The 25,444-nt window shown below is 35.8% G+C and overlaps 1 protein-coding gene across 4 annotated transcripts in view; it reads left to right on the top strand.

Moving 5' to 3' along the window:
- ADGRA1 (adhesion G protein-coupled receptor A1) overlaps positions 1–25,444 on the top strand; it is a 284,883-nt gene that overhangs the window by 231,150 nt on the left and 28,289 nt on the right. For 3 of the 4 annotated variants that reach the window (XM_074875014.1, XM_074875013.1, XM_074875015.1), the window contains 4 exons: positions 141–349; positions 9,658–9,785; positions 10,734–10,857; positions 18,380–18,525. In XM_074875014.1, coding sequence (XP_074731115.1) covers positions 141–349; positions 9,658–9,785; positions 10,734–10,857; positions 18,380–18,525 — 607 coding nt within the window. The remainder of the gene's footprint in view (positions 1–140; positions 350–9,657; positions 9,786–10,733; positions 10,858–18,379; positions 18,526–25,444) is intronic. The other variant, XM_074875016.1, reaches the window with a different exon arrangement.

Genomic DNA, 25,444 nt, shown 5'->3' with positions numbered 1-25,444 from the left:
CTACCTTTGATTTTGACCATTAAGAGTGTATCTCTATTGCTTTTTCCCCCATAGTTTAGCATATCTGATCTCTTTACACAGCATTCATCAATAAAGGGTTTTCCACTCCATCGCTCTGATTCAGTTTGTTGCTTTTGCAGATGGGTGCAGTTTTGGAAACCTCACCAGCCCTCTTACTATAGGGTTGAGGCACTTTGCACGGGGTATAGACCCCATTGCAGCCTTCTGGGATTTTGACCTTCTAGATGGACATGGAGGCTGGTGGGGAGAAGGGTGCCACATAATTAGTTCTGCAGGCAATATTACCACCATTCAGAGTACACACTTCAGTAACTTTGCAGTGCTAATGGTAAGTATATGACTTAGCAAATATACTTATATTTCTCTCTCTCTTTTGCCATACATATATGTTCTTTTTACATGCGTCTGTATCATTCTTACTTGTCAGTAACTGACCTTCTGTTTTCTGTAATGTTTAGTATAAGACAGTCTTAAAGAAAGTGAGTTATTTAACTGCTAGTAAGTGAATAAACCTGGTGGTCAGTTTTAATATCCAGAGACGGGCCTAATCAGAAATGACATTAAATTCAGTCTTACAAATGAAAGTTCCATGAAGGAACAATTAGTATGTAATGGCTCTAAATTATAGGACAGGGTTTAAAAATGTACACTCCTGTGTGCCTTTACATCAGCACATCTCAGAGGCTGGTCTGCTTTTGTTCCTGCCCTGCACTGTGTTGATCATACTAATTAGTTGCAGGCATACCGCAATGTTGAATCATTTAATACATGGAGAGGAATAACATCTTCTGCTCTTTTAAGTAAGGACAGTGCTGTCCTTGTTGATTCTGTAGGAGTTTTGGTTTGTATACTGATGCTGATAGCCTTCTTACGAAATTGCTGTTCGTGAAGAAAAATATTTCTGTGCAGTGCTAACACATCAGCCTGCTTTGGTCTGTTCTCAGTCACACTTACAGTTCCCATTGCCGTTATTTAACTATCCTGCTTAACAGAAAGTTACCTTCATGAAAGCAAAAATATTATGCATGCAATAATGACCTGTTATTGTTCAGGGAATAAAGGAGAGCAAAGAAAAATTCAGAGGCTTCTAATATATGTAGGTGAGAAAATGTTTGTACCGTTAAAAATATTTCTTATAAACCAGTTGTAAAAAGATTAGGCAGATGTGTACTATTAATACCAGATTGATCCTAATGCTGATGTATGATTGCACTGTAGATGCTGCTTGTGTACATTACAGAAATGTTTATAGTTGAGTAAATAATGTATTGTGTGTATGTGTAAGGGACAGCAAACATAGGCGACAGGAATTGCGAGGACGTGTGCAGAGAATACCAATCTGCTACTGTCAGATGGAGCCCAGATGGCAGCCAATCATAGCACAAGGCTGTGGCACCCACGAGTTAAATGCAGATATTATCGTCCACTTCGTAAGAACTGATTTCCCTCAGAGTTACTTGAACATTTTTTCACCCATTCCAGTAATTGTTCAGAATTTAAGAGCTGTTCCTAAGATTTGAAGACTTCAAATATACCTCATTTTCTACAGCTTCTGTGAGTTCCCTTTTTTCCCCCAGCCACTTTTTTCCCCAAATGTGAAACATAATTTTGCTTTGAGGACGTTCTTCTAAATTCATCAAAGAATGCACCTGTTGACTTTGCAGGTGCCACGCCCAAAATGGCTTCCTCCTCCTTCAACTGCTTGGGTTCAGCCTGTTCTTGTTAAACTTTGAGTAGTTACTAAATGTTAACTAATTGCTTTCAAACAACCAATTCCATGGTTTCATTTTGTTTGCAAAAATTGTATACTGACACAAGGACTACAATTAATTTTTGGTTTGTAAAGATAAATGCCCATTTATCTTTGATAAGGTGTAGGAGATTGTTTTTTCTGCAACCGTAAAGGCAACTGAGGCACATTTTACTGCAGCTTTTGAATCTGGTATGTAATTCTGGTTTAGGTCTTGTGGTTTTTTTGTTATGGTTATTCAACTTTGCTTTTTTTCCTGTGTGCATCTTCCATTTTTATCTGTGCAAGACAAGAAAATAGACTCTTAGAGTCACCCTTGCTTTGTAGTTGATATGGTAGCAAACAATATGATATGTTCCTTAGCTTATGTTTTGCAGTCACTTTTAAGAAAAAAGATGCCTGACCATAAGTCATTTTAACATATATATATACGCACACACACAAATATGTCTTCCAACAGCTGTCTTTCTAAACAGCTATTGGAAAACTTTTGTAGCTTTGTTATGTGCAACCATTTTCATTCAAGTGTTCTTTCTTAAACAGTGTCTTGTGTCATAAAGTCAGGTATTGTTTTATTTGATAGAGACTACACTTTTCTGGGCAGTTCAATTCTTATACTAGAAATAAAAAATATTTCATTGTTCTTCTTGGCTGTTAATTTATAATATGAACAGTGTAAAGTGCCTATGTGTCTCTTCTTAATTCACACCTGAGTGTCTAATAAATTTTAAAATACTAACAAAATGACAGCAAATTCAAAATAGCTAGTATATGGTAAGCAGCCAATGAAATTAGCTACCATATCATGATACATGTTATTAATCTATAATTCTCTAATCTATTAAACCATAAAAATTCATAATTGATTATTATGTTTTGGGGTAATAGCAGAAAACTGAAGTAGCAGCTGTAAACTGAAGAGCAGCAATAAAGCAACAGTGATGAAGGTTTACATTACCATTAGAATAATGTATATCCTGCTGTGGAACAAGATGAAATAGAAGTCTCAGTTAATTCAAATGTCCATTTTATAGCTAGCACAGCACATATTCTGATTTGTCATCTTTTTAAATAGTAAGACAAAGTTCCCTGAACTGCTTTTATAAAAGTTGTTTCTGCCTATGTACCATAAAAGCATTAAAATAAAGGTTTCGTAGAGTCCTTTTTTAGAAAGGCAGCAATCAAGGATTTATCAGCTACGCTTGATAATTAACAAGCATGAGCATACTTCAAGTGAGAGCATTCATATAGAGCCATCTGATTTCTGGCTGTGACAGTTGTTTAAGTAATGTGAGAGAGAGAGTACAGTTTGGAGGTTGCGTTGGAAAGGAGGTACAAGCTTCTTCCCTCACACACACTCACACTTTCACTCTGCTCTGCCAGTGTGGATGGAAGTAAAATAGTAGTGTCAGACATAATACAGCGTTTGAATGGTATGTCCTAGGGGTGAGAGTAAAATACTGTGAACTAAACTCCCGAGTTATATTCCTGCCTTTCCCTTCATATACTCTGTTTTTAGACCAGTCCCCTATTTTGTTATCTGTAGGAGAAAGAGAGACAGTCACACTCTAGTTTCTTTTGAAGGTGGCCTCTAGGGTCTTGAACTATGAACCTCTGCAATATGATTTTCTGTTTTAGAGTAAAATTCTGAACTTACATATTCTGAAGCTTTAGTATATTTAAGTATTTGCTCTATAAATACTATGTATTTTTGCTCTTCTGTGAAATAAGCTGTATATCAATACTGTAATTTTTCAGAACAGTGTTTGTGTATGTTATGACCAATCGAGTGCCCTGTAGCCATAGTGTATCCAAGTAAAAACTCTTCAGGAGATAACAAAAATATCCAACAACAACATTGAATTTCAAAATTTGCTAAATATGTTTTGGCATATGGTGTCCTTTGTTCTTCCTTTCATTTTTCTTAGAACAGAATGGCAATTCAGTAGTGATGGATATTACTGTAATTGTATACAGCATTTCCTTTTCCCCCCTCAGACTGCTTTGTCAATAGTGATTTCCTCAAATCTGCCAAATAAACACTAGTGAAATTCTTAAATCTAAGCATGCTACTTCTCAGTTAACATAAAATGGATTAATAAATATTGCTAATGTTTTTAATTGTAATCCTGAAGATAGGTTAAATTAACATAAAATTGTAAACAACTCCTTTCCTGTTTTGTCACAATGTGTCTCATTATTCTAAACAACATAGGCGGATTTTTTTGTTGTATTTTTTTTTTCTTTGTGAGTGTAAGGAGTCATTATTTGCAAAAGTAGCATACATTCAGTGGATGGCTATTGGAGATAATTAGGGCTGAGGAGACAGCAGGCAAAAACAGAGCAAATTTGAAACTATTCTGGAAGCAAACCTTGGAAAACTGTGTGAATGAGAAATTGAGGAGAGGTAAGATACTAGGAATGGATCATGCTAAGAGTTACAGGATTTTTCTCCTGTTGTTTTACAAGCATTCCCTGAATCTTTTAAGTCTTTCCAAATTGGTAGGATCACAGTACCACAAAAGCTGTTTTCAATGTTTTCAGTGTGGCTGGAGACAATTGCAGAATTTCTTAGGCCTATTTGTGAATTCTGAAAACATTCTTCTAAACTTCCATGTTTCAGATCTTCTCCAAATTAAACAGCCTGTCTAAGCCTTTTGAGAAATTAATTCATGAGTTGGGGAAGTATTACAGAGATGTCATTTAGAAGGTTGACATAATTACAGTATTTGACATTTTCCCCATAGAGAACACAGGGTTTTCTCATAACAGGCTGTGGAAACATAGTTCAGTACTTTGAAAAATTAGACTCTTTGTCAAGAGAGGTTTAAGAATGAACTTTTCAATTTTTTTGTGTGTTTAAACACCTACTTTTACACCTACAGAATAGACCTTAGCAGAGTTTAAGCAACAAAAACTATGAAAGTGATTCAGGAAGTTTACCTGCTATCTGTGAAATTAACATTTGTTTTAGTGGGAACTGGAAAATTCCCTGGAATTAGATTTCTCTGCATGTGCATAGATGCTTCCCAGTGTGAAGAGATAGATTTCTAAGCTCTGCTGTCATTCAGAAGCCTGGCATGGAGACACATACTCTTCACCCAAGTCCTCAGCTGGTATGTACTGCTCACCTAACAGAGAATGCTTAGCCCATGTGGACAGTATTGAGTCCAGCTTTCCAGAAGAGGTGGGTTTTTTTCAGAATATTCCTGAATATGCCAATCTTTTGCATGAAGCCTTGGAATTAGAATACTCATAAGATCAAGATCTGTATTTTATTCCTTTCTCCTTGGATTACATCTACTTTTTATTAAATTACACTTAATAACGTGTTGCTTGCTCCGTAAAATGCATAAACTGGCTTGGTACTGGGGCCAAAAATCCAGGCTTTTCTCCTTCAAAATGCACTAACTTTAATACAAGTCAAGCTTCTGGCTCAGGCTCTTCCTTTCTGTTTGCTGTTGGCTTAATACTGTTCTGTTTCTACTGGCTTAATACATCTTGCATTCTTTGTGGTGCAGCTTCAGCCAGAGGGTAAAGGGATCCAGACTATAAAGGAGCTCAGTAAAATGGGCCAACTCTTGGGAGATAGGACATGCAAGTTAAAGACCTAGAATCTAGGTCTTGATCCATCTTACTCTCTTGGTGGCTTCCACTTGGGCTCCTTCCATTTCATCAGTGTCTTTCTTGTACTGAAGTGCCCCAAACTGGCCACACTAGTCGAGATTTGGTCACACAAGTGGTGAATAGAATGGAATAACCACCTCCCTCAGCCTGCTGCCTGCACTCTTGTTAATAAGGCCCAATATGTGGTTCACCTTAGGTGCCACAAGGGCTCACCACTGCCTTGCTTTCAACTTATTGTCCACCGGGACCCTCTGATCCTCTTCTGCAAAGCTTTTTCCCAGTCCGTTGTCCCCTAGCCTGTCCTGCTGTCAGGGTTACTCTGTCCCAGAGACAGGAAACTTTCTATTTCTCTTCACTGAACTTCATGAGTTTCCTTATAAACCCATTTCTCCAGCCTGTTGAGATCCTGCCAAAGAACAGTCCTTCTCTCCAGCACATCAACTGCTCCACTCAATGTGCATTGCAGTGTTTTCAGCTCTCCATAGAGACCCAACTCTATGGATAATTTCCATATTCTGTTGCTCCTAACCATCCTAATATTTGGCACCTAACCTTTAAGTTTTGTTTTGTTTAAGTGGGAGGAATCTAAATACAAATAGGAATCTAAATCTTACCATAACTGATTGTTGAAATGCACTTGTGTTTCTAAGTCTCTGGTGCTTGGATATCACTTCTTCAGGAAATGCAATTTCAGGTGTCCTTCTTTAAACACAGAAACCAGTTAGACTATACTTTCTAACATCATACTATTACAAGCAATATATTGAAAATAAATGTTTAATTTGCCAATATAAGTAGATGGATTACAAAAATTTAGAGCACAAACTAGATCTTGTTAGCAGCTGTAATTTTGTGAAAATACTAGATATTTAGTATTAGTTCACTGTATCTTCCCCTCAGCTTTTTCAGCATCTGCTATTAGATGTCTCAGGTCTGCCTTTTGTATGTAATTTGTCTATACCTCTTCATACTTTCATATTCAGTTTTAACTAATCAGTATAGATGTGTCTGTTTTAGTCGATTTTTGGAATGAAGTCTTCAGTAAAAGTGAAACAGTCCCATTTGCAGTTTGATGGTTTTATAGTTCTGATTGTTGATTAAAATAGCTGATGAAAAGTCTTTTCTGTCACTAATTTCCATCACTAAATTCTATTGTGCCTTACATACTATGGTGGCATTTACAGCTGAAAGAAGCTGGTTTCACACCTTCTTATAAGGGTGAATGAATGACAGATTCTCATTAGACAACATTTTACTGGCCTTGTAGTTGTAGTTAGTAGTTTCTAATGGTCAAAGTCTTGTGTGTGTGTGTTCATTTTCCTGTAGACAATTTCTGCCATTTTTCAATATCATCATAATTTGAATCTCCTCTAGGAAATAAAATCAAACCCACCTTTTTAAAATGTAACATACAATTATGCTGCTTTGCCTACAGCATTAAAAAATAACTTTGTTTTCTGCATGCTGTCTTCCCTGGAGTATTAGTCAGGGGACGTTGAGAGATCAATAAGGTTTAATTATCATCAAAAAGCAGACAAGATAAATTTATTATATATCTATAATGAAATCCATTTTCAATATACAAAACTCTTTAAAAACATATTCTACATTGGCAATAATCCATTATGATACTCAAAAGTTTTACCAGTTATTTACTGTACAAGATTAGAAAAGAGATAATAATAAAAAAAGAGTATTTTAACATTGAATTAGCTTTAAGATGCTGATTGTTCTTGATTCTTCTGCAGGCAAAATGGTTCTGTTCCTGTAGAACATACAGCATTTGCTTTTATATTGATGTTCAAACATAGTGATTAGTTGATCCTTGCATTTACACTAATAAAAGCAAGATAGTTCTTTAGTACACTGAATGATGCTACCTCAAGTAAAATCACTTTCATTGTTGCTACATAAATGTGTAGCTTCATTGTGTTTCTTTTTACACAACTCTGTTAACTTTTCAGAGTATTTTTTCAGAAATATATGAGATATTTATTTCTTTAAACAGCTGCAATGTTACTACTATATTAATTTCAGTAACAGTTTTCTTAATGCACAGAAATGAAGCAAGTGTGTACATAGAATTATGACAAAGTGTACTATTGGTATACTGAAATATATCAATAAGAGCTAGAAGTAAATATTTTATCATTTTCAGCAAAGTATTTCTATTTAAATTGTACAGTATTTACATTACTACTGTAGTATTATGAGCCAAAATTTTACTGAACATCTCTGGTAAATAATAGTCTACCTCAAGAAATTCACTCTGTAAAAGAATTAATCGGGAGATGACGCAAAAAAAAAACATGGGCAAAAAGATGGTCATTAAGAAAGGGTGTTTGAGTGGAGATTCAGTGGCAGTTCTGAGACAGTAGACTTTTAAATAATTATTTGAATTTGTGAATTCATTATATCCTGAATGTATATTCATGTATACTAAAAAAACAAGAGAGGGCCTCAGGAGCATAGGTCTGTCACATTAAAAAGCTACCACATCAAAAGACATTCCACTTGTGGTTGAGGGAAGAGAAGCAAAAGATGTTAGGAGGCACCTTAAGAGTACCTCTGTGACAAGTGACTCCACCTCTGACTTTGAGTCTTGTAGAACTGAGCAGGACTGAGAGAGGACTTTTGTGTGGGACAAGTGGTGACTGAGCAGATTTAACTGAGGTACACACACAAGCTGAGGAAGTACTTGAAGAGAAATGGGCTGTGATGACATGTATTTGCCATCTTGTTCATATGTTGTTTGTTCATTTTGATGGTATTTTTTATGTATGTTGTAAGCTGCTCTGTTTTAGAAGTGACATTAATATGCATCTGGAGGAACTGATACAGTCAAATTTAGGAACTTTAAAGCTAGTATGAAGAAAAATAATGACTACTAGGGCATCTTTTACTTGTAAGGACCTTTCTGGAAGGTAAACAGAACAGTACCTTTCCCCCTGATTTAATAATTGCATATACTCATGAACATTAGCTGCTTGTACATGGGACAAGATCATATACATAAATAATGGTGTTGGAAATCAGCTCTCTGCATGCAAATGCAATTTTAAAAATGTATTAGCATTACAATCCCAGTCTCCAAAGGGTAGATTTCACCTCAGGAAAATAATGTATTGAATCTTCATCCAGGGGAACCTAAAACTGACAAATAAAGAAAAAGACTTTTAAATGTATGCCAGTATTTTCAGTGTTAGAGTATGCTGGATTGTCATATTCAATACTTTTTCAGATTTTAGCTTTTTCTGTGCTGGGATGTATATTCATTTTTGCGTGCGCAGTTAGTGCCACTGCACGTGGAAACTGGCATGTAGACAACACGTTGCACTCAGGTGATAGTTTATGTGTCCAATTTATAGTACTTGTTTTCAGAAGTGTAGTGTCACAAATAGATGTGGCTTAATGTGTTACAGTGAACCTCTAATGTTTGGTTTAATTCAAACAGTCTGAAGACATACTGCTTTCTGTAATGGGCTCCTTTTGCTTTCCATCCATCACACCTGCAGATTTAGCTCCCTTATTATTTCTTACTTGTGAGATCAGGTAATTTAAAATGGGAATTTGATATGATTCATTTTACAAAGATATTAATAGTTTTTCATTATCTTTTTCATGAAGAATTGTGTCAGTAAGCACTAGCAGGTCCAAAAGGAGTGCATGGATCTTTACTCTACTGTTAATGTAGCTGTTGAGCTGCTTTTGAAATGATATAGGTAGTGTAGAGTATTTGCAACTAAGTGTGAAGGTCACTGGGTCAGAGGAGGTGTATCAACTGGGAATTATATTTGAATATAGGAGCAAGTCAGTCAATATTTTGGGTGTATTCTCATGGCTTTTGAGTGGTTCTTCTGCAACCATGTATATGCCATTTAGAGACCTTTATGGTAATTTGATATTTTGTCCTTAATATCCTAGTAAAATACACATAAAGTTCATGTTATCAGAAGAAACAGATATTGTTAATGCATGGAAAATGTAATATTCTGTGTATTTTTTCAGACCTTTTTTTTAAATTAGGATATGTCTGCTTGTACAAAAAAGGTTAATTTCTGTCTTGCAAAGTGTATGCAGATGAGGAAAGAGCAGTCTGATGTTATTGTAAATTCATGAACTATATGTACATAAAAAGTTCATAATCTTATTTTCCTGCTCTTTAAAGGGAACAGCTAGGAATGACAGGACATATTGAAATGAAGTCTCCAAGTTTCACACATGCCTAACGATGTTAAATCATTTTGCTCTCTCCATAGGATTTTAAGACAGTGCTGTCTTTCCCCCAGTACCCAGGGGAGTTTCTGCACCCTGTGGTATATGCATGTACTGCAGTTATGTTGTTGTGCCTGTTTGCTTCTATTATCACCTACATTGTCCATCACAGGTAAGAATTCAATTTTAAGCACTTGTGTTAAATGGTCAGCATTATGCTGAGGTACTTCAATATTTCTAATCCTCACTGAAAAGATAAATTTAAATTATCAGAATAACTATTGGATAGTAATACCAGCAATATGATTTACACCAGAGAAACCAAAAAAAGGTAAAAAGGTTATGTCAGCCTTTCTCAAGCTGTTCCCAAGCTGTATCTGTCCTGAGACGTATGTCTAAATGGTCTACATGCTGTTTCTGAGATTTCTAACTTGACAATTCACTATAAAACCACGAGCACTATCAAATTGCTTTCTGGCAAATTCCAGATGAGCAGCACTCTGGACAGCTACACTGGCAGTATTGGCTTCCAAGACCAAGTTTGGTTGAAAGACTGGTAACTATCATTGGATAAAAGAAACTTCCTTTGACTTCTAAATCTTCTTGGGTTTAGGAAACTTGCGTTTTTCTTTATATGAAGGATTTATATAAATGCCATTTTGACTACATACTTCTGTTAAAGACTATTGGCAATTTAAAAGAGTAGGAATGTATTGTACTGTAGAAGCTGCTAAATATTAATTGAGTGAACTTAATGCAATGACTTTTGATTTTCAGCTTCCATTTAATCCTTTAGAGATGTCTTGTTAAGGTTCTGCATATCTGAAGCTATTCAATAAGCCATTTGCTTTTATTACTCTACTTTAAATGCTTGATGTGAGGGAGGAGACTTTTAAGTCAGTAGACCCTTGTCAGTAGACTCTTTAGAATTTTTACCATTGATTTTACCTTTTTGCTATTGATTTCAGTGCTGTATAAAGGAGGCTCTTTCCTATAGGTAGATTTTTAAGGTTTTCAAGAATTAGAGAATTTAATTCTGTCATATTAAACATTTTTTCCAAATCGTAATTTTCATAATAAATATGTTAGTTTCTAATTTTAAAACATGATTTTTCAACAGCACAATCCGAATAAGTAGAAAAGGATGGCACATGCTTCTCAACTTTTGTTTTCATACTGCTCTTACGTTTGCTGTTTTTGCTGGTGGAATCAATCGCATTAAATATCCAATTATATGTCAAGCTGTAAGTATCTGCCTTAGTAATTCTTACTAATAGAATGAAAACCTGAAACTGTATCTTTTAACATAATATTGATAGTTCTCTTTATTTTCATATGTTGTTCCTGGATCTTAAGTTCTTCAGAATAAGTCATCATTATAAGTATGTCTTTTAAAGGCCAGCACTGGGAATATTCAGTGTTTGGTTGTCGCCTGAGTTTCTGTGAGAGGCTGACCAATGCATTAATTTCTCTGCAGCTCAGATTTCCTTATTTTAAAAAATCCCTGAAAATAATAATATTTCTCTGTGCTACAGGATAGCTGAAAACTATGATTCCCAAATATTATCTGTCCTTTCTGATCTTTGCATCAAATGTGTGGAACTAAGGTTAATGCTGCGCTTTTGTAATACATATGCCATTTGCCTGAGGGTGGCCCTGACTTCACTGGGTGATCCCTAAATATACACTTGGGCAGCTTAATATTTATAGTATGATTATGTCTTCTAATTAAAACTCAAGCTAAGGAGACAAAGCAGACCAGTACCCTTGCAATTTATGGACCCGTGTTTGCACTGCTGGACTTTTTCACATCTCTTGCTTCATCCTTTCTGGGAATATAGTGCCATGAGATCCACAGAGAGGCCATGGCTTCAGCTGCTCTGAATGTAGAAGCTGAGTCTGTACAGTGTGTAAAGAGAGGCATTTCAGTCATCTGGAATGCCCGATAAGGGCTTGTTGCGATTTGTTTGTCTTAAACATTTCTTCCTCTCAGATTTTTGAGGAAGTGCTCCAGATCTCATGAATGTTGTTGGTATTTACCTGTAGTAAAGCACTTCATTAAACCAACATTCTCCCAGATATTTTGCCTGTCACTAATCTGGTTCTTCTGATTAGTTTGAATGGGTGTAAACAGCAAGAGTCACCAGCCAACAGCAGAGTCACTGCAAAACTTGCATAACTAGTGTGAGAGTTAATTTTCAGTGAGATGCTTTGGAAGCCTTTTATGTATACTTATGCATGACTGTCAATGAACAGCATATATAGATCTGTAAGCACCTGTAACGTTCTGTGTGCGAAGTCTACCTATGTGTATTATATGGTATTCATTTAAATGATACTAGATTAGTTGTCCACTAGATTAGTCTGAGATAAATATCTCACAATATCTGGTGTATTGTGTCATAATTAATCTGTGAGTTCTAGCAAATTGAAATTTCACTTACCATTGTCTCTATCTGCAGTTTGCAAGTGAGGGTAGCAGATTAGTTTGTAGGGCAGCCACGGCTGTGTAATTACACGATCACAGATGACCATCTGTTGTTGCAATCATTCTCTGGTTATTTACTTTGAAGATTGCATGGTAACAATGCAGTATTAACAGCCATAATGAAAAATTGATTGAGATAAATGAGTTATTAATAATCTGTTATGAGTATTACATGAACTACAGGGGTATCTTCATAAAATGCATTATCAGTGACAGCAGTTTCTAGCTATGGTATAGGGCCAGATCCTGAGCTGCTGAGAAACATGCACATTTAGAGAAACTGAATGGATCCATTCACATATGCCTTCTAATCAGTTTCGTAAAGTTATTTATTTACCTGACACCACACTACATCAACAGACAATATCATCAGCAGTTAAAATATAGGAAAGATACAGGACATACAACACACACAGAGTCCTCTGGTTCCTGGTAGAAATTGTCTGATGTAATTATGTAGGGCTAATGGATGCTTGTAACAGAGGCTGAACAAATGTTCACTCCCAGAAAATTGTACCCCACCACAGACCCTTTCTTGCCTACTGACAGCAAAATTCTGCGAGTCCCAGTGCCTGTCTCCTCCTGTGATAACCCTGAGAGGATTACTCTGTGAATTAATATTCAGGATGCCAAGCTAGAAGGTAGGGAGGTCAGACCTACTAATGGTTTCCCAAGAAGCTCATGTATTTGAACATTTCCTGTGGCTTGTGTAAGTGGTGGTGGGGTGGACAGCACTCCTTTTCTCCTGCATGTGGAATATAGCAATTCTTTAAATCACTCAGCCTAATGAAAGGTATAGTTATATAGATGTTTTGGGCTTGTGTGTCCCTCAAGTCTAAGTTTTGTCTCTTTCCCCCCCTTTTTTTTTTTCAGTTGTGGAAAAAAACTGATATTACGGTCTAAAAATATATTTGTGAAAATATTACTGCTTCAAGCAGCACTAAAATATTAGTTATACTCCATGTGTAGCACCATCAGTGTTGCTATAGCACAGGTATCTTTCCATCTGCTACAATTCAAAACACAGCTTCACCATGCAGCAATGTAATTTCCACTTTTTGTTTCCTCAGTGCACAGGGAAGATTCCAAGTGCAAGCATTTTCTGTCCTAGTCACTGAAATGCAGTGTCAAAGCCAGTGAACCTCTCCACCTTTCTTACTGTAATTATCCTCAAAACTTTCACACAAATTTCACTGCAACATCCTCACCCAAGTGACATAATAGACTGAGTTAATTTTTATCCTTCATAGTTAACCAAAAAACAGCGGTTCTAAAATAACTTCATTTGGATCACCTTCTCTCTCTAAATGAGGTGTCCCAGGCTAATTTTAAGCAGCAGGAATTAATGCTATGGAAATGGACCCATTTTCTGTGGTAGATAGCTGGAAGAGCCTTCGTATCCCCTTGAAGGCAAAGTAGTTACCATCTCTGAAAACAGATTTTTTTTTTTGTGTAAGTTATTTATTTTTATCTACAATCTGAAAATCTAAAACTCCCTTTTAAACCTGCATACCTATTTCAGAGGGGATTTTGTATAGATAGTCTCACTTGCGTATGTGCTATGCAGTCTTTATGATTTACAGAGAAAACTTGATGTTAGAGTGCTGGTCTGGAAGAGTTGATTGCTTCTTCACAGATTTCCTGTGTGAATGAGGTTATATCTACAGACTGTTTAAATTACCCACAAATCTGATTCTGGGTGTCTGAATGCTGGCTGTTGATATAGAATACAGAGTCTTGAGTTTATGGCAAAATTTTTCATGCAAGGCAAAGGTTGTGTTAAGAACAGCAGAATGGGATTAATCAGAGCCGGTACACTAGCCAGAAAGGTGCTTGAGCCAGCCAATAGATGATGTAGTCAGCCCCTTCCATCTCCCAGAGTTAGAGTCTCAGATTATTTTCCTTTAAAGGACAGAAGAAAGCTTATTCCTTTCATGTAAGGAATGAGACAGAAGGAGACACAACTGTAGCTGTATTACTCTCCATGTGTGGGAGGCATTGATTCTGTACTCTCAGTCCAAAAGATTTCAGTCTTATGGCCCCTACTTTCCAGAAGAGCATGATAGCCATGAGTCTATGGATGCTAGGGGATGAAATCGTCAGTTCAACATGTTGAAGCATGAAGAATAGGCTTAGGGGCACAAGATTCAGAAGACAGAAAAGTCAGAAGGTGAGACAGAATCATAATTTTTATCCTAGTGGCCAGTCATTGAGTGGCATGATCACTTAGATCACATCTCCAAAAACCTCCTGTATCAAATAAAAGCTTCCATGTAAAATTTGGCAAGCCTCTGATCTTTCTTCTCTCTGAAAGTGTTATATGTGAAGTTGCTTGTGAATTCCTTTCTATAGGGCAGTAAATCTTCAGTAAGAAAGGCGAAGCCCATTCCACACTAACCAGTATACTGGTTATTTTTTATTCCATACTAACTAGAAATTAGCATGCTACCCTTGGAAGTCTGAAATTTGGATTTGAGTACTGTTAAACTAAGGACATCCTAGAGCTATGTGCCACATTTCAGGTAGGAGCTGTAGATACAAAAATATTATGGAAAGAGGAGGAAAAGAGCAGTTCTTTCTGCTCTAGCTATAATTTTTTTGAAAGAATGGGTGTAAAACTAATGTACGATGATCAAGTTTGCCAGTTAGGATACCTTAAGCAAAGAATGCTATTTAAGAGCTCTTGACTGGTCTTTGGTGAGAAAGGTGCTGCATTGTTCAGCTCTGCTGAGATAAGAAACAGAGCTAGTCATAGGTGGCTGGAAACTTTACTAGCAGGAACCTATGACAGCTAAAGAGTTTGCACACTGTGGAGTTAAATGTGCATGCTGAAGATTGTCCTTCCTGGTCTCAGGTATCTGATTTGCGGGTCTCAACTTTTTGCTCTTTTCTACCTGTGAAGGGAGCAGGGGGTTGTTTTAAGGCTAAATGTTTTAAGATCATTAAATATTCACATCCAGTGATGCTATAGACCACAGAGAAGTTCCTGAATCCCTTCATCCCACTGAAAAGAATCACTTTCAATGCAGGATTAATAGTTTAATCAGAATGTCAGTGCATATCCATATCCTCCTTTAAATAGAACTGGCTGAAGAAGAACAATCTTATCTGAAATATGATTACAATTGAAAAAAAAAATTAAATTAAAAACGAGGGGAAAACAAAAACATTTGTTTGCAAGTTAAAGCTGATCAAGAGAGCTTTTTGTGCCAAAATGCTTTGCATAAATGTGTATTCTGGTCATTACCATGGTAACCGCATGGCGTGGAACTTGAGTTACGCCTAAGGTATTGAAATATATTGAAGGAGCACGTACAGGCAGCATCTTCTTATTGTAAGAAAGTGTAATCTATTCAGTAGGCTGGTGCTTATTCCCAAAGATAAGAGTTCTAAGAACACAGGACATGGAAAAATTGAGTCCAAGGAAACAACAGAATTTTCACCATATAACTGCAGTTATTGAGTAAATTTAGGTCCAATGCTGTCTTCAATGCGTATGTCCTGACAGCTCTTTCTGTACCATTTGGCCTGTCAGTGGACAACCTTCTTACGAATAAGGGTCATCATTTTAATATATTCAGTCATAATCCTTTGTTCTGTGTGGAAAACTTGACCCTTCCCACACAATTTTATGTGAAATACAGAAGTTCTACTTATACTGAAAACAGTTTTAAGTGAACACTTGGTTATTTAATTTGTATCTGTTTATTGACCTCTTAAGCTTTACAGAGACACAAATCCAGTAACAAGATGTCCACAGATAAATTTGTACCCTGGGCCTTTATTGCATAAACCTAAGGTTTACATTTGCTAGAAGAGTTAAGCGAGTTTACAGAACAAAACTATCTTTGTCCTGTTACCCTTTCTGTTGAGCCTTGTCTTCCCCTTCCATGTCATGAGCTGGTATCTCATGTATTTCTAGCATAGGGTTCAGATGTCTTCCTAGCTTAAGAAAGCTAGAAAGAGGTGGTCCCACTGAAGGGGACAAAAGAGCATGCAGCCACAGCCCCTAAGTGCAACAGTGAGGAAAATGCATCTCCGTGGCATGACTGACGTCAGTGTGGAGATGTGGAAAAGGAAGAGGCAGAGAGCAAAGCCTACCGCTCTGAAACACTGAATTTTCAAGATGAGATGTGACAATCATTTCTTCACTAATTATTATTAGTGGATGAATAAGAGCAAAAATTCTAGTCCAGAAAGTATATTTTATGATAAGACTTGAGAAACAAAATCATCACCCCACAGAGAAAAGGGTATCCTTTCCTCTGGAATTTAGTATAACAGCTCAGCACATCTTTCCAAATTCAACATTGTTGTGTCATATGTTTTATCTCCAGTTGTCACCATTGTCCTTTAAATCTGTCAGTTGTGAGGAGGTCCTGTATCATCAGGATATATCCTCTTTTCCTTTAAGCAAGAAATGCAAATGTTGGGGGTTTCTTTGGGCAACAGAAGGAAGCATATTGTTAAAGAGTTAGTACAAAAGATGATAACATTTGTGTCTCTTGGCCATATTTGTTTGGTTTATCAGAAGGAACTAAGTTGCTGAAATAAGCACACTGAAGAAAAGTAATGTGACTAAGGTGTGGCATGGCAATGATGTTTTCAGTTCAGTTTCCTCCTTGAAAGTTCAATAACATTGTTTTATTGTACTTTTTTAAAAAATCTCATTCAGTTAAGTGTCTGATCATTTCTGTACATGTGGCCATATATGCTTTCAAAATTTCACGTATAGGTACTTTCTCACATGGAATTCATCCCTGCTGTTCATATTCTTATGGACTCTTTGGCATACTTACATAGAATAATTACAGAATATATATTAGCAGTGCTATGCTGAAATGACAAAAAGGTTATGAACCAAATCACTAGAATTTTTCCAGTTCTTTCTCATGGTTCCCACCTCCTTTTCTCCCTATTTCTCCTCCCCCTCTTCTCCCTCCTGCCTTGCTCCTTCACTTCTCCCCCAGCTCATAGTCATATTCACTGCGTCCCTACAGAAATGCTGCAAGCTGCATATGAACTAAGTCCAGACAGCACTAGCCAGTGAACTGGCAACATCTGCCAGCTGATGGTACATAGTTGTCTCATTCTTTTATTTCCGCTTCTTTTACCTTAAGCAGCAACGGCTATGAAGGCTTTATACTCCCTTGTCTAATGTGTGAGACAAGTTCCAGAGAAAATCACAAAGGGTTTTCTGTTAATGATATTTGCTGCTATCTTCAAGTTTTGTGCTATATTACTAAATATAAACAAAATTAATTAAATTTTTTTCTTTACCCATCAATTATTTTAAGTCGAACAAAAATGAACACTGGTTCAAATAAATCATTATAATAGATTTGTGTTAGCTTTATTCAGCAATTCTCTGTATTCCTTAAACATTTATGTGCTTTCCAATTATAGCAATATTTTACTTGTCACTGCAAAATGTCAGGTTATTGCTTCAAAGGTAACCTCATTTTATATAATCAGATGGAGACTTAGCTGATGTAATAAAGCATTAGGGATTGGATAACATTCCAATTACTGTTTCCATAGTAATGAATAACAATTACTAACATAACAAAGATGTTAGTATTTTAGAGGTGTTTGTACGTTATTTTACTTTCAGTGATAAACATACCAGTTTCTTGGAGACAAAATGTTAATAACACTAATGAGAGTTTGTATTTCCTTTTAAGGGAGGATGCCAAGATCTTGATTTAATTTTTAAAATTGTATGGCCAAGTTTATAATTCCTTAAAATATGTCTGAAAATAATCTGGTTTTAGGCAAACAGCACTGATCCCATTACAAGAAGTCAACCTTAGCTATATGCAGCTGAGAGGGAACTACAGCAGGATATTCCTGAAAAATGAAAGGAAATAATATTGTAATAGCAAGCAAAAATGCTGACCTTTCATTAATTTTTAAATTGGATTGTCATGATAAACTAACAAAGCTTACAACACAAACTAAGCTTCGTGTCACTTTAAATTCAGGTGGAAAAAATTGTCATTAATCAGGTTCTTAGAAAACAAATGTCTTTACAGTCTTGGTTTCATAATATACCATCTGGTATCACAGATATTATCTATAATAGATTAAATAACAGAGTCTATCTCCTTTTTAAAAGTGTTTTCCCTGGTTAGAAATAACCAGAGAGAAAGAAAAAATTGATGCACTTACAAATTCAGTTAAAAAATGGTTTGTTTGTACACTTATGCAGTATGATTTTTCTAAAATTCTTCTTTTACGGATCCATTTACTGATGTTTAACTGTCCACTCTTTTTAGGTTGGCATAGTACTACATTATTCTACACTCTCTACTATGCTATGGATTGGAGTAACTGCCAGGAATATTTATAAGCAAGTCACAAAAAAACCTCAGCCATGCCAAAACAGTGACCAACCTTCTTATCCAAAGCAACCACTACTCAGGTATGGAATATTAGCTATACTCTTTTTTTTTTTTTGATGTATTCCTAAAGCATATAAATTTTAAACAAACTCTCAGTTTTATTTCCAGATTCTTTACTTTTTACAGTCTATAATTGGGATCCATAAAGAATTGAGTCACTTAGATGTATATAAAAATCTGAATATTTATTGTATGCAAATAGTTATCTCTACTCAGGAGATGGAAATATGCAGAACTAGTATTGGCTATGTTCAGATACCTTTATCTGAACAGGAACAATTCAAATATTTCTGTTGGTTTCTTATGGAGGAAAAAAACCTGGCTTGCTTCCAGGTTAAGGCATTATTTAATCAGCAGAAACTACGCTATAATGACTCTCCCTTTACCCTTATCTATTCTGCTGTAAATCTTGCCCACACTTGTATTGATTGCCTAGTAACTTGATAGCAACCTTCCTCATTCCACATCAGAGATCTAATGCTGTTACAGGTGCGACTGAAAGTCTAGACTCCCTATCAGCTTTCTAGATGGAGCAGACTAACTAACGTGTCTCTTACAGCATGGCAGGTGTAATGCAGTAAGAATTTTAACCAGATGCCTATGAGATGCTGAAACTTCAAGCCAAAATAGTCTGCATAAAAAAGAAAACAAAACAAAAAACATAAACAAACAAACAAAAAAAACACAACAAAAAAACCCAAAACAACTTACCACAAACTAGGATTTCTGACCAAGGGCACGAGAAGATGGACTCATCTTTTTTGACTTTAGCTATCAAAAAGTTAGGTATTAGCCAAAGTTATCTAGTGTTCCTGTATAGATTTTGGAGGGAGACTTGAGACAGAGAGGAACTTCCAGAGAACAATTCCTCCCATCTGTCTTGGATGTTTGTGTGAGGACAGGATAAATTATCTTATGGAGGTGCTGCTCTTTCCCCACAGATCATGAAAAAAACCTGAATGGCCAACTTAGACTAAAGACCTCAGTTTTATAGGGAAGGACAGGAATTGTGAATTGTACTTTTCATGACTTTGCTGTGAAAAATCTAGATTAGTGTATTCTTTTAAACAGACATAATTTTTATTAAATAGCATTTGTAGACAGCTGTGTGAGGTTGTCACAACTTGTTAAAAGTTTATAGGAAGATGAATTGTGTTTTGCTGTCTGATTCTTCTGAGTGAAATCTTTATTGACATGAGTAGTTTTCTGCTTTTAAAACATTTTCTTTCTAAAGTTAACATAAAATTTGTATAGTAAAGAGAAGAGCCATATTGAACATTAGCTTTGTTAGGTGTAAGCAAGAGGATATACTTTCACTGCGAGTGTCTGACTTTGCTAATCCGTGATTTACTATACCATTCTTCACAAATGAGAATTTCACTCTTTCAGTTACTAGCTCATGGCAAAATGAATAATTGCCAGTTTTCTAATGCTGCAGTGTGGCTACTAAGGTAGAAAATTGTTACAGGTTACATAGACCCAGCATAGTGTATGTTCTTCAAATTCAGATCTAGAGTTGGAAAACAATAGACAATCAGGTTACAGAAAAGATTATTCCAATTAGAATTTTTGTCATGTTGAGGCTCTCAGATATTAAAAATAAACAGTAGATATTTTAAGTTTAGTAATAGAAATTACAAACCTCCTTTTAGCTGTAAGAGAACATGAGTGTAATTGTTTAATAGCTAAGTAAAATGCTTCTGTTATTTTTCTCACTCGGTACCATATGTCCTAGAGACACAGGCACTGAAATGTCTAATATAATCTCATAATGGTTAGTATTAGATTCAGAGTAGTAAGGATCAATTTGATGTAGAAAATGGGCATAGTGTATGGAAAATTAAAAATTGCTTTAAGTAAGAAAATGCCAAACTCATAATTAGTAATTGTAGTTCTTTTAGAGCAATAATGATCATTTTTATGGGCATTTCAACTTTCTTGGTTTTAATAAAATTAAAATCAGAATTATTTTGTATCATACTATTTCCATAAAATCCATTTAAGATGCTTATATTTCAGTGTTAGTCATTTCACTTGTATCTGTAAGCTGATGCCAGACTTTATACATATTGTGCCCCAGGTACATAAGAGTTGACATGGCAGTTTGTCTGGGTCTGGGTTTGGGTGAGGGAATGTTAATCTTTGTTTCCATTTGACCCCAGTAGACAGCTAAATGATACAAAGTTTGTTCAAATGGAGTTAAGCTTTTTTATATGTCAGGACCATCAGTGCTAGGAAGCATGTAATACTGTCTGCAAGACACTTTTAAACAAGAGGTAGTTTGTCAGAAATCCCTGTCTATAGACCTAGTTTGACTTCAGGTTGTGTTGAACGCAAATATATGAATGTGTTTGGCAAGAACCATACACTTTGCTGTTCTCCTTCATTTTTTTTCTGGTAATGGATATATATGATAGACTAGGTTTCCAGTTCACATATGAGTGGTTTTGTATTCCTTGTATATGTACTTGCTATGTGAGACATAAGGATATCTTTTGTGAGTCAGTAAGTGGAGATTACTGCCAAAAATCAATACATAAATCTATGACATGGAACTTACCAAGAAATGATAAAAATTCTCTCACCACTTTTTTTTCAAGGAGCTTGATCCAGTCTAAAAAGTAGGTGAAGTAGTGAAAATAAATACCAAAATATCTAAAAGGAGACCTTAACTGTTAGTAGAAAAGGACGTTTGCTTGTAACAGTTGCTTCAGCTTCTCTGCCTGCTATTTTCATATTCATTTGCAGAAGTAAGACAAATGAGGCACATTTGATCTTTTTCTCCTAGTTTTCTTCAAGTATGTATCCTATTATGTAAAATTGTGGTTCTCTGTTCTAGATACAGTGATCTAACTTGAAATCTGTAATTTTGCTGAAACTTGTTCTTCATGGCAGTACGATTTTGAATATTGCCTCTTCGTGTACATTAATCATATATGATACATTATATATGTTATACATTATACACTATATATATTTTATTATATATATTATACATGATATAGATATATTATCCGTTAATTATAGAGCTAAAGCTCTCAGGGCCTATCACTTTGATGACTGGAACCAACTGTAACAATTCTGGCATTTTTCACTAAATGTGCCTGGATGCTAATGAGGTGGATCAAATTAATGCATCATTGAATTTTGTGTCTTGAAATGCTGAACCCTAGCACTTCAACAGGTAATGAAATTACTTCCTGTAAAATATACTCTCTGGTATTCTTAATAGAAATAAATAATTCTATCTGTTCATCCTCTGTGGACATTCATTAAACCTGGCAGAGTTTGGCTTCTGACTCATCTGAAGTCAGATTTTGCCAGCAAAGACAAAGGGGCATGGAAGATTCAGCTATTACTTGCAATGTACAAAACTTCTTGTCAGCCCAAGCTGAGGCACAGGTAGTATTAGTTTTTATACCTGATACATGCATGCATTTTTCATGTGACACACTGTGCACATACAGATTAGACAGGAGTACAGACCAAGCAGAAAATATTCCTGAAAGATATTCTGTTAAAATAACTCCTTTCCAGAAGGACAGAAAAAAAATAGGCTAGTATAATTTTTAATAAGATAACTACTGAGCACAATTGCACTATAAGCATTTAAAATAAAAAAAAAAAATAAGCTGCCAGCTGGGACAGAGGTTGGTGTTAAGGAGACAGATAATTAAGTTACCTTTTATCTCAGGGTTAGGTACAAATATGTTTCCTAATTTCCTCCATTCTCTTCTATTCAATGAACATCTTGCAAGGTAATTAATATGGCAAACTTCAGATTACAGACAGTCCAATATCCTATATCTGTCATGAAAAAACATCAATGTGCATAAATAAGGTTGCAGAATCAACTGCAAAGTGGATAATGGGTGATGTCACTGGCTCTGCTGAACTTCATTTTTTCTGTTACTAATGTACCTTGATAAGCTTTTTAAAAGATTCTTGCTAAAATTGTGGGGCTTCTAGGAAAAGAACCTCATGCAGTGCCTTAGAAAAATTGTATAACTAGCCATAGTAGCAATTTAGGAATGGATTTGGTGTCCTTCCCTTTGTATTCAAAGTACTAAGGTTAGTACTATGGCTATTAAAAATTAACATAGAGAATTTTGGGAGGATCATAACTCAGGCAAATTAAATCAGTTTTCAGCAGCACACTCAGAGCACATACAGTCAATACCACTGGCTTCGATTCCATTCTCTTATTGTTTTCAACTTTAACTAATTTTAGAAGTTAAGAATCATTTTCGGAATGAGAAAGCTGTTTGCATATTTCATATATTTATAGAAACTGTCCTTTAACTTGCACACAGAACAGACCTAGAAATAGTAGTTGAGAACTGAAGTGGTTCAGTTGAACTGTAATACCTGCTAATGGATGTGTACATGCATATATATGTGTGTGTGTCTGCTATTCAATATGAGCTTGTATATGGGCAAGTTTCTGTACATTTTTCATACACTTCCAGATTACTGAGTGATGTCTTGGAAGTAGCAACAACAGGCATCTTCCTTCTGGGCTGTTTGTGGTGTAGCGATGACTAACCTACACCCCCATCACATGGATGCGCAAGATGGGATAGTGCTCCACTTGCCTCCTCCCCCTCTCCTGTGAATGTGGCATCAGCTCTTCACAGTCATTCCCTGGCTCATTATTTCTCTCAGCTACCTAAACATTAATCAGTAGTATCCAGCTAAACAGTAACTAAGTATCTTTGTGACACTGAATTATGTTAAATTCCTTCACTGCAAAAAGGAGAAACCATGCTAAACTTTCAAATCTAGGAAAAAACCTTTCCTTCAGTTTGTGTTAACCAATCCTGTGACGAGCCTCTTGCCTTGCAGTGAGGAGATTTTGGAGACTTGCGTGATACTACAGGGGTCATGGCATCTCTTTAGTGCTTTGTTCACACTGTTAACCCTGCTTGTTTTAGATGAACATTTAGGTGCTTGATCTGAATTATGACAAGCTGGAAACCAACTCAGGGTCACAAACGGATCTACTGCTATGTACTGCTGCATTTGCCTAACTGCAGGTCCCAAGAGAACCTGGCTGGAAGTGTTGTGACTTCCATCACAAATTGATGATGTAGCAATTTTTACTGCTTAAGTTATCAATAAAGCAGGCTATTTCCTGAATTTGAGTTGCATGCAACAGTATTCATAATGTCATTGAAAATAGGCACATGATGGTTTTGCATCATAATGGAGGTGCTAAAAACACCCCAGTTATAAAGACTAAAGACTACTTACATTTAGTTTTTTAAAGAATGATTATATCCTTTACCAGAGAAAAACCCTAGAATAAAAAGAACTAATGGTTTCTAATGTTCCCAAGGTTGAAAGGGTCTTCAGAAAATGATCTTAGTTACTCTCAGTGTCTAGAAAATCTCCCCTATCAGTTATAACAAATTGGCTATAATTTATTGCAGCATAATAGCAGTGCAATTGGGGATCAAAATTTGACCATGATAACAAATTCTCTATTAAACGTCAGGTTTGCCAAATATGTCATGTCATTTTCTTGGCCATGGTCTTTTCTGGATCTTGAGTGTGAATGATATGAAGTGACTTAATTTACATTCTGACGGATACTGACATTACTTGTCCCCTTGACACCATCAGCTCTAAAATGCATTAAAGTTCTAGTGCATTTTTCTTTAGCACTGGCTCTCATGAATTCATGTCTTCTAGTATCAAACAATGATTGAGAGAGAGGGAGAGAGAAAGAGGTCAGATGAAAAGCATCAATTACAGTCCATTGTTTTCTTCTTTATGGTATGCCCTTAAATATTAATTCCTCTAATCTTGATCCATGGAAGCCCATTTTTCCTTCCCACAGTGAACATACCAAACCTCCTCTATAAAGTTTAAATTTAGGCCTGATTATCCCAAGGGATTATTTGACTTTTCCTTAACATAGGAAAATTTCCTCAACATAGTTTGCATATGTTGAAATAAATGGGAAATGCCACAGGGCAGAATTCTTGGAAGCCCTGCGGAGATCTCTGTAGTTCACTCTTTACTATTAGAATAGATGCAGTTCTGTCATTGGAGAGTAAGTGAAAGTGATGTCTCCCTGCGAGTAAGGGATTGGTTGAATGAACCATGGTATGGTAGGCCAACAATCTCACTGAAAATATGCTATTCCATGCTCAAGAATTTGGCTATAATTTAAATACTCAATTGCATGCTTTGCTTAGAAGACAGAATATTTTGTTGTGGGCAGGGTCAGTCATCAGGAAGGCTCTGATATTATCACCAACGTTTCTTATTTTAGTTATTGGAAGTTAATCCTAGAAAAATGTCTTTTCCAATGTATATTTTTAGATAATTTTCAAATTGTGCTGTAATTAGTCTGATTCATTATTGAACAATGGAAGTTTATGCAATCCATAGATTCTCAAGGCCACTTATAGCCTCAATACCGTAAGTTCCTAAAAAGAACATAGTGTGTAACAGCTGCTTTCATACATATCTGCAAATTGCTATTCCTATGTTTCATGTTTCCATACTTATCATATTTCCCAGGAAGGAGAAAGGCCATATTTCTTAAATACCATTTTAAAAATTTTTGCATTTGCTAACAATTGAATGGAAGAGAAGCCATGTTTTCCTTCCAGCTAATGTTTCAGTTTTATTCACCAAAATAAGGCTTATATTCAACATCAAAATAAGCTAGTATATTATTATATTGGATATTAAAATAATCTAAGGATAAGAGCCATTTCAGAGTTTTAGTTTGGTTTAATTATAGAGCTAATCTTTTGAACAATGCTGTATTCTGAAGGATCTTATCAGTCAGACTGTACTGTGTCTTATCAGCCCACCAATTTAGGCAAGTTCTCAAAAAACCCAAAACAAACAAATAAAAGAATTGTAATGCTGGAACCTTAGCCAGAATGACCAGAAAGATTCTGCTACGTGAGGCATAACAGC

This window comes from Strix uralensis, chromosome 7 (genome assembly GCF_047716275.1).
Source record: "Strix uralensis isolate ZFMK-TIS-50842 chromosome 7, bStrUra1, whole genome shotgun sequence".
Taxonomy (NCBI): Eukaryota; Metazoa; Chordata; class Aves; order Strigiformes; family Strigidae; genus Strix; species Strix uralensis.
Note: the sequence above shows the minus strand (reverse complement) of the source record. Positions and strands in the feature narration are given on the sequence as shown.